Below are 14,280 nucleotides of genomic sequence, written 5' to 3'. Positions count from 1 at the left end.
AGGATTGACCGTTTCAAAAAGAGACCCGTGGAAAAAGCAGTGCTCGCGAACGACGTATCGGCATTCTGATGTATCGGCCTTCAGGCATCAATAATCCATTAAAGCTCACCTGCGGTGAGCTTCGCCGCTTGTGCATCCCGGCCCTTTCCTCGAGGACCGTTGTTATTTTTTTATTTTGTTTTGGGGATTCAAGGCGGTCCTCGAAACACAACGAAAGGGGAGAGAAAGGAGGGAGGAAACGGGGAGAAAACGAAGCAGAAAAAAGCGCGAGCTTCACTTTTCAAGGGATTATTTAATATGCATGGGATCGCATCATTTTATATTGAAACACCCCCCTCCCACCCTCCCTCTCGTTCAGCCCGCAGACACGCCAATCTCCCGAGACGGGTCTGTGTATTCTCCGGAGGATCGCGAAAGCTTTAATAGATCCGTGATGAAAGGAGATCACGGGACATTCGGACGCGAGGCAGCGATGAAAAGCGCGTGAGAAGAGAGAGAGAAGAAACGTGCGGTGACGCGCCGAAAAATATTCATAAAATTCCGAGCGCGGAGTCTCGTCCACCGAAATATCGATATATCGTCTCCTCCGCGCGTTTCGGCCGCCCGCGTTTTCGACGGCCCGCCGCAGCCGCCGCCCCTCTGACCGTCCCGATGTTATTAAACTCGCATGTACGAGGTCGCAGGGCGGACGGCGGAAGAAGCGTCGATAAAACGCGCGGCGAAAAATAGGACGGCGGCGAAACTTTTTGAATAAATCCAATCCAAGCGCGCGAATGTCGCTTTCGATGAGAAAGGCCAGCTGGCTGGAGCTCAGAAGAAAAAAATCGCGACACGGAGCGGATACACAGTCGGCGTATTCAGAATCGGGTGATAACTTGTTGCTCGGTTAAAATTTAAATTTAAAAAGTTGAACGGTTAATAACTTCTGACTTGACTTGGCTGAATTTTTAATAATCCGAATTTTAACTTAAACCGGTTAATTTAAAACGATCCTCCCAACCTGTATTCTACTAAAAAATCAAAGTGCGATCGTTTCCCTGACCGGAAGCCCGAGAATTGCTCTTCTTCGGCGTGTTCTTTCTTCTTTCTCCTTATCGAATCAAGATTTGAGAACCAAAATTTCGGGAAATAAATCCGGAGTAACGGTGTTGCTCATCGAGAGCGGCGTCTTGAGAAACGGTTTCACCACGTGTAGAAAAAAATTAGGGAAAAACGAGTCATTAGACAGAAACTGGACAGTTTTCGTTGGTTTGAATTAATTAGATAACAACTGTTCAAAAAATACTGACTTTTATTTCTTGGCCGGTTGCTTATCATAAACTATTCCAAAACAAAAGAAATTGCAAGTTAATATTAAACAGTTTCTATCCAGCAAAAACTCGTAAAATTCTAGCTGGTGTTTCTTGGTCATTTCTCGGCCGGAAACTAGGCGAGATAATAAACAAATGAGACGGTAAATAAATGAAATGCTCAAAATTTCATTAGAAACTGGTCGGAAACTGGCTAGTTTTACTATCCAGTTATTATTGAGGCAAAAGAAAAATCTCCCAAACTTGTAAGTTTTGGCCAACTATAAAACTGATGCGAAACTAGCTGGCTGGGGAATTACCGGCCAGTTAAAAACTAGTTTAGTTTCTACTTGGGACGGGACGCGGACCTATTCGGAAACGCGCGTTGGATAAATTCAGGGACCCGACGATGTCAAACAACGAGGAAGAATTCGCATTCGGAGCGTCGCGCGAGGGAAATCTCCGGCGAAGGCGAGTTGAGTCGCGCGAGGAGCTAATGCGAAAGCCGATAAGAAGCGCCGGCACGTGGCGCGAACGACGACCGTTCCTGAGCTTTTCGTCGTTGTCGCGGAATTGCGTGCCACACAGGTATCAAATGTGTTGTCGCCTCTCATTCGCCACCCCCGTCGCGACTATTTCGAGGAAAATCGCATGTGAAAAGCCCACGCCCGACGAAATATCATCTCGAAATGAAAGGCCCGCGCGCGCGCGCGCGCGTCGAATTTTAATTAAATTTTACTCTGATTAAAAGAAGACATTTTTTCGTCAACACCGCCGGGTTTCTGAAATGAAAGTGAAGAGAAATCGCGTTAGAGTTATTTTTATCTCAGGTAGAAATTAAACCAGTTTCTAGCCAGTAACTGGTTGGTAATTCTCTAGTTAATTTCTGATCAGTTTTACTCTATCACAAACTTACAATTGTTTACTATTTCATTTGTTTATTACTTCGCCTAGTTTCTAGCCGGGAAGCCAGAATTTTCAGGATTCTTGCTGGATCGAAAGTGCCCAGTATTAACTTACTATTTCTTCTTTTGGAATAGTTTATGGCAAATAACTGACCAAGAGACATTCATAGTATTTTTTGGACAGTTTCCGAACATTTAATGTCTAATTAATTCAAGCCAGTAAAAACCGTCCAGTTTCCGTCTGGTGATCAATTTTTTTCCCACAACATTTTTCAACCCGGAGGTATTTCCTGCAGCGTCGACCTCGCCGGCAACTTCCGCCGTCATTCCATGGAACTCTCGAATCGGCAAAGGTTGCCCCTCCCCCACCCTTCGCCCTTGATCGCCCGCGTTGTTCGAACGCTAAACATCGCGCGGTAGACGCGCCGTAAATGGAATCTCAGTTCGGCCGAACTCGGCAAACGAAGTTTTCAATCAAACCCCGATCGGGGAGAAACTTTCCCATTGGGAGAGCAGTCGATCCGCGAGCGTATGCGGAAACGTGCGAATTTAATAGAGCGAGAGCGACCGAGGGGTGAGGGGGGAAGAGCCGGCGCGATACAACGCGTCGGATTTAACGAGCTGATTTCTCCGCGTCGCTCGAGAGTTTTCCGAGGGTATGTTCCACCATGTTCGCCGAATTAATTCGTCCGTCGTGATTTTACGCCGCTAATGTGACCAAATACGCACGTCGAGCCGATAAAATGAGGGTTACAAGAGTTACGCCGGAATGCGCGCTCGTTAATTCGAGAGAGCGTCGCTCGCCAGAGGGAGTCCTTCCCCCCTTCCTCCCCTCTAGAAGTCCCGTCACGTCATGCTATATTGGTAGTATTTTCGTAAACGTTATTTGTAAATTCCCCGTAATTTGCCGCATCGTCGTGTCCGCACCGTGGAACCGCATTGTGGAAAGCCGAGTTCGTCGGAACAGTCGCGCTTCTCTCCCCGGCGATGTTCTCTTGATATTTCGCTCCGGAAGAGAGGACTCACGCCGGAGAAAAGAGATATCGGGGAAATATGTGGAACCTCGCGGAAGGGAGCAAACCAGAATCCAGCCGGTAATTGACCAGGAATTCTGATTACCGTCTGGAAACCAGTCAGTTTGGTCGACGCTCGTTTCGGCAGCAACTAGAAAGTAAAACTAGCCAGAATAAAAGAAGAAATCAGAAACTAGAGAGCAACTGTCGGCAACTGGGTAGAAAATCATGTTTAGATGAACCTGGCGCAAAATTTCGCGAGAAATTAGTCGAACAGATTAGTAAATAGCTGGTTGGTTTAGGAATTCCAGTCAGTCGAAACTCGGCATATCCTACACGGTAAAAAATTCTGTATTAAATTTAATGCATCTCACGTGTCCTAAACGGTTCGCATGAATTTTTGTGTTAATTTAACACTAGGTGAATACGTTTAAAAGCAACAAAAATATTATGCGAAAAATTAACGCAGAATTAAATATCAATAACATGTCAATCGACACTGAGGTGTAAAATGTGTTAATTTACACCTCATAACATATTGAATAAACTCAACACAAAATATATTCAGGTAACATAAGCACAATACGTTAAATTAACGCACGGGTCGAATTTTGTAAAAAAATCACGAAGATATGTTAACGAGGATCGATTTTAATACAGATACAAAATGTTTTTACCGTGTAGACCTTATTTCCTGGCTGCAAATTAGCCGAACAGATTGGTAAACGCCGGCTAGCAATCGGTACTTCATGAAAACACTTTTACTCGGTTTATTGACGATATCGTGGTAGCCTGGAGGAAGAATGGATGCTGCCACGGGTAGGAACACACGCGCCGCGAGCACTGCGACTCGCGAGATTCGCACCGTTCGGTGTCTCGCTAATGATCCACGGAAATCGATCGGTCCGCCGAGTGACGAGAGCAACAGGTGAATACCGCGTATTAACGTAATTTCTCCGCGGCTGAAACTATAACTGCCGCGCCAGTAATAAAATCAGCAAACGTTCCTCCCCCCTCCGGCGAGAGCGAGCAATTGTATGCGTCGACGCGCTCTCACCTGTCTCAATCGATCGTCGCGCGCCTCAATTTATTCGCCGGCTCGAGGATCGTCGTGCACGCAGAAAATTTTTCTTCAATAATAATCGACATGCTGACAACATCCCAAGTAGAAATTAAACTAGTTTCCAGCCAGTAACTGGCCAGTGATTCCCTAACTAGCTATTTCCCGATCGGTTTTACCGGCAGCAAAACCTTACAAGTTTGGGAGACTTTTGCCCCGGCAATAACCGGATAGTAAAACTAGCCGGTTTCCGATCGGTTCCTAATAAGATTTTAGGCATTTCATTCGTTTGTTATTTCGCCTAGTTTCTAGCAAGGAAACGGCCAGGAGACACTAGCCAGAATTTTAAGAGTTTCCGCTGCAAACTCAAACTGTCTAGTACTAATTTGTTATTTTTTGAGGGATAGTTTATGGAAAGTACTGGCCAAGAAATAATAGCCAGTATTTCTTGGACAATTTCTCAACAATTATTGTCTAATTAATTCATACCGGTGAAAAACTGCCCAGTTCCTGTCTTGGTTTTCTCCTTTTTCTACTTAGGACAATTTACTGGTCTTTACTGCTGTCGCGCGACTAGGATATACTCGATGCTAAAGCCGAAATTTGACAAATGACACTAATAAACGAACAGGTATCTATCAGATGTATACTTTTAACACGATTGTGTGTCAATTTTCCACGTGCAGGGAGATATCGGAAAGATAAAAAATGCCCCATGCCGATGTATGCGTTTTCGACACTGCAACCGGAATTTAGCGCGTTTATTTCTAATGCCGGGATATGGGAAAATGTTTTATCGGCTGGTAACTATTATGTAACGTATAATGCTACTACGTAACGCGTCAATGAGAGCGGTAAGACGGGATATTCGTTGTGTTTGCATGACGCAGACTATGGTTTGTGGGTAACGATATGCAGTGCTGTAATCGTGCCGTTCGTATTGCTTCCTAAATCTCCCGTATTGCCTTGAAATTGTTTCGACGTTAGAAGCATATCCTAACCGGGCGAGACTATACGGTACTTTTCTCGCGTTCGCGTATGTTAACATCTAGAAAAATGTTCTGCGTGTATCGACGACGTCGACGGCGGTAAGCGGGAAATGGCACACTGACGAAAGCTCCGAGCACTGTGTGAAGCCGCGAAAAGCCCGTGATCGCGATTCTAAGTGATTAACGTGGAACGTTCGGCTCGTCGAACAGCGCCCGACGCGACGGGAAGGATCCTGGAGGATCGAAGGAGCGACTGTGATCGACTTCCACCGTCTCCGCGAGACCCGCTTTTGTGTGTGTGTGTGTATGTGTGTAACCTCGATCGTCCGGCGCAAACGTCTGTTAGTGCAAGCTGCAACCTCCCTTCCCCGCCTCCTCCGACCTTTCCCCTCCGCTCGCCTCCCGAAACCTCATGTGCAAGTTTTCGCGAATGAATAAGGACCTATGCGGTGTCCGTGTGACGCTCGTGGCGCGGATCCTCCGTCCTGCGGGACGACGTATTAGCCACGAAGGCTTCGGCACATCATGAGAACCGCCAGCGAGATCGCCAGGACGAAGTAGGCGCCGCTCGACGCCGTCAACGACGGCCCTGAATTGCAGCCGTCCTGTTGGCAGCAATACGTCCGCGTGCTCCAGGCCTCTGAAATCAAGGATTCGTCTCATTCGATCGGGCGGAATAGCTAAAAAAACGCTACTCCTACACGTTCCCAACGTGCCCGCGACTCGTGTATCTTTCAACATAGGGAAAAACATCCACCATTTTGCTTTTAAGCTCCGAAGTCTGGTTGAAGGTGTAAAATTAAAATTCACGCGCACGGATGCGAGCCAGCAACATCTCTCTACCAAGGTGCATGATAGTCTTATAAAAATTATCACGTATATCCTTGCAAAGAAATATTTTGCCAGATGTGGAGGAGATCTGAGGATTGGTGTTTCGAAAAACTAGGCTCCAAAACTGACATATCCGCGATACCTAAAGGAAATTCAAGGATGAAATCAAATGGCAGCGCTGAAATAACATTATTTTGCAACTGAAACGTTTGCAAGCAGAAACTGCCACTTCAGTTCCAACTACCGCGCACAACTGAGAACTGTGAACTAAGTTCCGTTCATGTTCCGTCCGACGAAGTTCAGTACTTTACAGCTAGGGTATGTCAGTTTGCCATACATATGTCAGTTTTAGCGCCTTCCCTCCAACAGTAATCCCGAAACAAGAGAAGGACGGAGAGAAGGACTTATGAACTCGGAGAAATTCCTCGGATAAGGAGGTTTAATATCGGAGGGGGGAAAAATAAAAAGACCCGGTGCGGTGGAAAAAGCAGCGAAACGCGCCGTCGGAGCAAGATTAATCGCGGCGCGTCCGTTTCCCGATATGACGAAAAAATATGGCAAGAAAAGAGAGAGAGAGAAATAGAGAGGGGAGGGAGAGTACTTATACATAGCCGCTGTCGAAGGACGAGTGGCGGAGAAATACGAGTGGAAAGGAAAAGTATGAGGCCTTCATCCGCAGCGAAACAATAAAACGACGCGACCTGATAACACGCTGCCGTTGGCCGTGGGACTTTTAAGCGTCACGCGCGACTCGTCCTCATATCCTCCCCCGGTGTCTTCCCTCTCTCTCTCTCTCTCTCTTCTTCTTCTTCTCTCTCTATCTCTCTTCTTGAGCGACGCGAAGCGGATGCGGGCGAAATCCGAAATCGATGACGCGGCCTCTGGTCGATTCTCGCCGCGGTGAGATCCGAGCGAAACGAGGGATGATATCCCCATCGACGACTCATCCCCCGCTCGCTCGCATACCCCGCCGACTCGCGTCGTCTCGCCTCGTCCGGTTCCGCCTCGCTTTTCGGATAACAAACGCCGACCCGAAGCAGTCGATAACGCGCGGTTTCACCAATTTTTTCGGGCCGTTTTATCCTCTGTAAATTCCCCGGCGCGACGGAGAAAGAGAGAGAAAGAGAGCCGAAGAGAGCCATCGGTGACCGGGGTGGGAGTCAAGGAATTTACGGGCCGTCGATTCGGGCCGTGTCGCAGATATCACGACCCCGCGAGAATGGAATATAACTCGAGCGTACGTTCTTTATCGCTCCTCCCCCCCTTTTCACTATCTCGGAATATGCGAGCACGGATCGTACTCACCTTTCTCCACGCACGTGGGCACGCAGTCCCGCACCGTCGATCCTTCGCTGACGTATTTCTGAAAGAACAAGCAAAGAGAGCGGTTGTTAAACGGACGGTGAAATACACAGTCGTATTCGGCGGGGGGGATAAAGGAGGGATGATGATTAACGGTTCGCGACGCAATTTGCGGTTTTTCTCGCGCGAGGCGCGCGTCGAATATTTTATCCGCGAAATGATGCGTGCACGCGCGTCGCTCGCGCACGGCCAATAAATCCGCGTGTCGGTTATCGAGTGAGAATCACGGGCGTTTCCATCTGCCAATATTGTTTCGCGCAATTTCGCCGCCCTGCGCGCGCGCGCTCCGAGCTATGCGGAAAACGCGGATCGGAATTTTGCGCGGAAAAATGAAATATGACGCTCGCGCGTGTCCGCGGGAAGTTCGCTCGCGGTTGCCATCGGGGTGGTGCGGCGGGAGGGAGGAGGGACGCGGAGCGGAAGTATAATAGCGTATAATATTGCGAATGCATCGCGCTGTGTTACCTTCCGCTCTCCTTTCTCGCTTTTCGCCTTTTCCCCCCTTTATCGGCGCGCTATTTCGCTCGGGGAATGTGGAAAATGATCGTGCGCTCTCGCCGATCGCGAGCATTCCGACGCGCCGGCGATCGGCGTGATCGCACGCAAAGGCGGAGAGCCGGCGATTAGGAACGACAAGTACGCGGCTATGATCCTTCAGCAGGTCCCGATTGGTCAAACGCGAAATCCCTCGGAGCGAACTGCGTCATGTGCGCGGAATGATCGATACCCGACGATTATAACGCCCCGAGGACGTCGTACGTATTAAACCCTCCGATTCTCCCCTTCCACTTCGCTCCCCTTCTCTCTCACACACGCACACACAGGTGCTATGTCCGTCTATCTATGTATGTATCTATCTATCTAGCTATCCATCTGTCTGTCTGTCTGTCTGTCTGTTTGTCTCTCTTCCTTCCGTAGTTATTAAACTCCCTTTGCAGATCAAGAATTTCGCATCGTCGATACTCGCTATTGAAACTCTCTCTTTGGCGCGGCCACCGCCGAATAACGTGAGAATGAAAACGTTGATCGCCCGATACCGGTTGTTCCTCTTTCCCCGCCGCCCGCCCGGAAAGCGGTAGTATCCCCTTTATTCCTCGTCGGTTCTCCCTTTGAACTTGCATCTGCATTAGAATCGGTCAGTATTTTCTGCTTTGTGTCAGTCGCGCCGCAAATGTATCGACACGCGGAGCACCGGGAAAGAGAGAGAGAGAGAGAGAGAGAAAGAGAGGGAGTACAAAAATACTCGCCGATTACAATATCACTTTGCGGCAGCGTTATCTCTCGCGATCTTTTTTTTTTTCACCTGTGCCTTTCGGTGTATTTGTTGGAGCAGCGTGGAGGGGTGTAGGGGGTGATGATCAGCTGGGTATAAATCTGTCATTCGTCGTAATTCACCGAAGGAAGAACGAGGAACATCGTGTCCCGATCGCCGATATCATACGGCGATTACACGAACGATTATTTCGGAGGGAAAAAAAAGGGAAAAAATTAACACACCACATCGATGCATTCTTCGAAATTCGAGCGTGCGACTCGCGGCGACGTCATAAATCATAATGGAGAACTAATGGACTCGCGGGTGAACGTCGAATTTACACGAGAGAGAGCGAGCGAATGAACGAACTGGCGCGAGAAAGAAGGGGAGCGCGACGAGTAAAATCACGAAAGCGTGTTTATTCGCGGGCATTTAATTACGGCAATTTTCATGAGGACCGGTTGAAATGGTTCCGCGCGAATGTTTCGGCACGGGGTTCGCGACGCGATCGGCACCGACGATCGATCCCTCGCAAATTTCCTCGCCCTCGCGGGAGATTCGGCGAGCCGAAAATTTCCACAGTCAGCGACATCGAATTAATTTATCCTTCGACCGACCGGATCCGACGAGAGCTCGTCTCCCGCAAGAAATGCACGCGACGGTCCCCGGAGAAGCGCGCGCGCTCACCCCTAAACACTTTTCATCCGGCGATTTCCCGCGCTTGCTCGCAATCACAGAGCTTCTCACTCAAGCAATCGCAGTATTATCGAATCTCGAGGGTAACTGCCGTTTTGCTTATTTTCATCGATTTTACAGAAAAATATGCCGCCTCGAGCTTCTGTATTCTTGACGCGTCAACGTCTATTAGTTTATCGGTCTTTCGGTGTGTCTGACTAGTGAGGAAAGTTACTTTTTGTTTTTCAGACCTGGCGGAGTTTGCGGCCAGGTGGTGGGTGTGGAAGGTATCGTTTCGATGGAAGCGGATGCTGGTAGAACAGGATCCGGTTTGAGCAGAAACTTGAAGGTACGTTCATGTACTTTCCGTTCCCTTCCGGTTAATCCTTGGTGATTCAACATTAAGATATAGTCGTTCGGGTGAAAGTCGTTGACTTACACGATCACAAGAGGTTATCATCCTCTGGTCCACGAATATTCTGCTCGTTAAACTGTTAACCTTCGTTAACTGATCGACGATACTATATTTCTCGTGCTAGAACTGTAGCAGACCGCGGCTGGTCTTACAGGCAGCGCAATGTCTAAAATTGGATCACAAGATGTTTCTAAGACGATTTGAATATGTATTTGAGACGTCTTTCTGCAACTTGCACACATATTTAAGATGTATTTAAGATCTTTCCATAAGATGTCTCTAAGTCTTTCCATAAGACGTCTTGTTCAAAATATCTCAAAGACGTCTTATGACTCGATTTTAGATTTTGTCTTGTCTGCTTCCCGATCTTTCGGTGAATCAGAACAATAAGCACAAAAAGTGATTTCAAGTTTGGAAGTGGCGGGTTTGAGGGTGGTGGCTACGTTCATGAAATCTTATCAATGTCATTATCCATGCGGAAATTCATGCGATTTACTCAATTTATCGATGTATGTATGCGCACAGGAAGAAAGAAACGGATTAATCTTACTATAAATTCTTTCTCTCAGAAATCTTTCTCTGAGTGCATAATTTGACTGCACATAATTTGACTTAAAAGAGATCAACGGTATGCGGTAGCGCATGCGCTTGCAGCAACCAGTACCCGAAGAAATCGTATGTATCACACAAAAGTTACATTCAATTTTTTTCTCTTCCCAACACACACACACACACACACACACACACACACACATACACAATACTCTGCGGTTCGCCGCATAAACGCACGCGGTACAGCTGTGGAAGTTCGCCACTGCAGCGGAGGAATCGTCCTCATTTTTCCTGTCGTGAATATTTAATCCGGAGACGAAAGTAAAGTATGAGAGAAAAAAGAAAGGAAGGTTAGAGGAGGTAGCGGTGAAAAAAAAAGAATGCTAAACGACGGAAGCAGGCGGCGTTAAGCCGAGACGAAACGTCGGTCCACGAGGGGGGAAAATTCGCGGCGTATTCGCGAGACAGAGGACCATTTCCGTCGCTTTTTTCTACGTCGTTGCATGGACGTGAATATATATACATATATATATACACATATACGCATGTATATATGTATAAATATATACCAGTGCGACGGAACACGGTCGGATTAACGGGCGCGATACCAGTTCATACCGCATTTTGTGCCTTTTCGCTTCGCCGTTATCTCTGCGATGCGAAATTATTTTCCAAGTGACCTTTAAATATTATAATGTCAATCCGTTTTCGCGTCTCGAGACGCGCACAATTATCGTCCGATTAAATGTAGCGATGTGTTTCGACGAACTGTCCATCTTGACAGCACTTCCCTAGTAGCACAATTTATTGGCGATATATTGCGGCCCAGTATTGGTTATATTGGCATTCATTGGGGACACATTGGGTGAATGTTGCCCGATATAAAACCAGTCGGACAGCCAAATCTGCGAAGATTTTACGTAATGTCTGCTGTAAATTTGGTCGAGAGCCTGCTGCAGCGGAAATACAGCAGGATTTGCTAGCAGAGCATGATAATGGATTAATCTGTTATCAAGCATTGTTAATAAATCCTAATGATTAGATTTGCTTATTTTAGAGAGAGAAAGAGAGAAACGAGGAGCACAGCAGACTCAGAACTTTCCTTACCCTCTGCGTCTCGCAATTGAGCGTGCCTGTCCTCGGGAGAAGCGGGAGGGGTGGCTGCCGAGAGATGCGAGTATCGATACTCCGGAACGGTGCCTATCACCATCCCTATCGTTCCTACCGGCGCTATTCGCAGCACTTTAAGTGCTTCTCGGGCACTTGAAAGGCGATCGCGCCCGCTTCGTCTCGTCCGTCGTCGAAGACTTGCCGCCCGAGACCGGAAATTGAGAGCCGGCAATCGCACGGAGCCGGCGGCCCGCTTGAACGGGGAGGATGTAGTTTGAAAAGTTCGTGAGAACATCCGGGGCGGAAGAGCGAGAATTGTTTTCGTGCTTATCGCGCACTTATCCTTTTCTCTCTCTCTTGTGCGCGCGCACGAACAGGCGGACAGGCGACGAAACGAAGAAGTTCATTATGGGAAAGGGATATGGATTTTTGGTATCTGCTGCTATCATCGCGAAAAGAAATGCTAGATTCAAGTAGTTTTGCCCCAACATTCCTTAGCAACATTTTTCCAATCTAACAATCACCGTAAAATTAACATGACATACAATCTTCTTTTTCAGCCTATTTCTTTTCATGATTTCGTCACGTTAATTTTACGGCTATTTATTGACTGTTGGATTAAGGAGACATTTTTTGGAGTGTTTTACAATTATGTTCAATCGGTTATAATTATCGGTTTACGGGCATATCCCTTTACTTCAACGCAAGAATTACTCGCAAGAATTTTGGGCATATGTTTTTGCGTTTCCGACGTCGTTAGTCAAGATGGCTGCAGCGAAGAAACAGGAGCCTCAAAGCCAGAAGGAAATACAGCAGAATTGTCGGAAATGACTATAATTTTAGTGAGATGTCCCCCTGTGCAGAACCCGAAAATCTATCTTGACTTGAAGGATGCATCCCCCACGCAATTTGTACTTTCTCGTCGACATATTTGCGCATCAACAAAAGTACGCATGAATAATAACGAGACGTCTTGCGAAGGACGTGTATAAAAAAGGAAGAATCCGGCAGAAGTCGCGTTCTTCGAGACGAAGAGATATATATAAAGATGCAATTCGAGAAAAGGAAACGAGAGAAGGATGCGTTTCGGAATATCGCGAGCGGAAGGTGACAACATCGGTGCACTCGGCGGGAGGAAAGTTGCGACGCTTTTACCTCGATGAACTTCAGACACATCCCGAATCGAAATTTTGATGCTACTTTGGCGCTCTTATGGATATTTTAAGCCTGCTTGGATAACCTATAGGCTGGTAAAAACCCACTTTGACGATACCGCACTTGTTAACCTCTTTCTTGAACTTTTAATCCTACAAATTTAAAATTTCAATATTTGAAACCTTGAAACTTAGAGATGCTCTCGATATTTCAAATATTACATTTATATGAGTACTCAAGACAACCTATTTTGAAGGATGTTGAAGGATTGTTTTCGTGCTTATCGCGCACTTATCCTTTTCTCTCTCTCTTGTGCGCGCGCACGAACAGGCGGACAGGCGACGAAACGAAGAAGTTCATTATGGGAAAGGGATATGGATTTTTGGTATCTGCTGCTATCATCGCGAAAAGAAATGCTAGATTCATTTGACGCTAAAGATAGCGAAAACAAAAATTTCAGACATTATCGTAGTCAAAGTAAAAGTAAATTATGTCATTAGAATTGAACGTATTTTATTACTTTAGCTTCCGCTGTATTGTATAAATAAAAGTTTAATATAGGGCTAAAATTTCGTCTAGGGATCCGGTGTCCGATAGGAAAATTTATTAACGCGAGACAGTATTTTCCGCAACATTAGATATTACGAACAATAGATATTAAATGAACTTCAGAGACATGGAGAAGAAGGGATAATATTATTTAAAATTTATTAATCAAGTTACACAGAATTAATTCGACGTAGTGGTTGGCTAATAATTAATACTCCACACAGTGAAAGCTCCAAACACCTCTCGGCACATATGTTAATCAACCGATTTTCATTTTCCCGCAGTTAATTTAAATTATCGCGGGATTTCAATGTCGCATAAATCGCCCGGCTCTCGTCAGTCTGTTCTTTTTATCGTGAAGGAAATTTTATCTTCCGAGAGAGGAAATTTACCTTTCTTTTATCCGCCGAGAAACAAATTCCCCTATTGGATACGCGGATGCAATGCGAAACTCATGAAAATAAGAAGCGTCTCGACTTTTCTGCCATTGACTATACGATGGGTACATTTCTCCCGCTTACGTTCTTTCCCCCTCTCTCTTTCTCTCTCTCCTTCTCTTTCAACAAATTTCTCGATTATGGCAGAACCTGCGGACGGGGAGCGGGAGGGGCTGACGCAGCTCGTGCGATCTTCGCTACGTTCTAAGACCAAAGTGCATTTGCCGCATTTTCCATCGGGGTGAATCGACGATGCGGATACTTCGCGTAACTCCGGCGTGTTTCACTTATCCGAGGAGTGCGCGGGGATAACCGAATAATGTAGGAGGCTAACGACACGCGACAAGAGTGCGAACTACTTCGTCGACTCCGACGGGCAAAGGAGGGCCGGAGAGGCGAGGGGGGAGGGTGGCCGCCTCTGAAAATTTACTTACGCGATAAGACGATAAGTAGCGGCGCATTTGTGTCCCGGGTAACGAGTTGAGTGCTCACCGGCGCTGTGGACTTATCGACCTCATCGATCCGAGCCGTCATGCATCAAACGATATTATCGCCGTGACCGTTGCTGTTTTGTGGGAAAATTTACGTCTCGGAGCCGTAATTCTTCCGGCCGTGTAATCAAATTTATATTATTCGCGTCGAAGTTTGCCCGGCACTCCGATCGACCCCCCCCCCCCCCCCCC

At 46.9% G+C, this 14,280-nt stretch overlaps 1 protein-coding gene across 1 annotated transcript in view; it reads right to left on the bottom strand.

Moving 5' to 3' along the window:
* Positions 1–355: 355 nt before the first annotated feature.
* LOC106742763 overlaps positions 356–14,280 on the bottom strand; it is a 112,620-nt gene continuing 98,695 nt past the window's right edge. The window contains exons 3-4 of the mRNA XM_014616007.1: positions 7,393–7,450; positions 356–5,896 (exon numbers count right to left, since the gene is read on the bottom strand). Coding sequence (XP_014471493.1) covers positions 5,757–5,896; positions 7,393–7,450 — 198 coding nt within the window. The 3' untranslated portion in view covers positions 356–5,756. The remainder of the gene's footprint in view (positions 5,897–7,392; positions 7,451–14,280) is intronic.

Source organism: Dinoponera quadriceps, unplaced genomic scaffold (genome assembly GCF_001313825.1).
Source record: "Dinoponera quadriceps isolate SergipeBrazil2010 unplaced genomic scaffold, ASM131382v1 scaffold589, whole genome shotgun sequence".
Taxonomy (NCBI): Eukaryota; Metazoa; Arthropoda; class Insecta; order Hymenoptera; family Formicidae; genus Dinoponera; species Dinoponera quadriceps.
The sequence above is the reverse complement of the archived record's forward strand: the minus strand, read 5'-3'. Positions and strand labels throughout refer to the sequence as shown.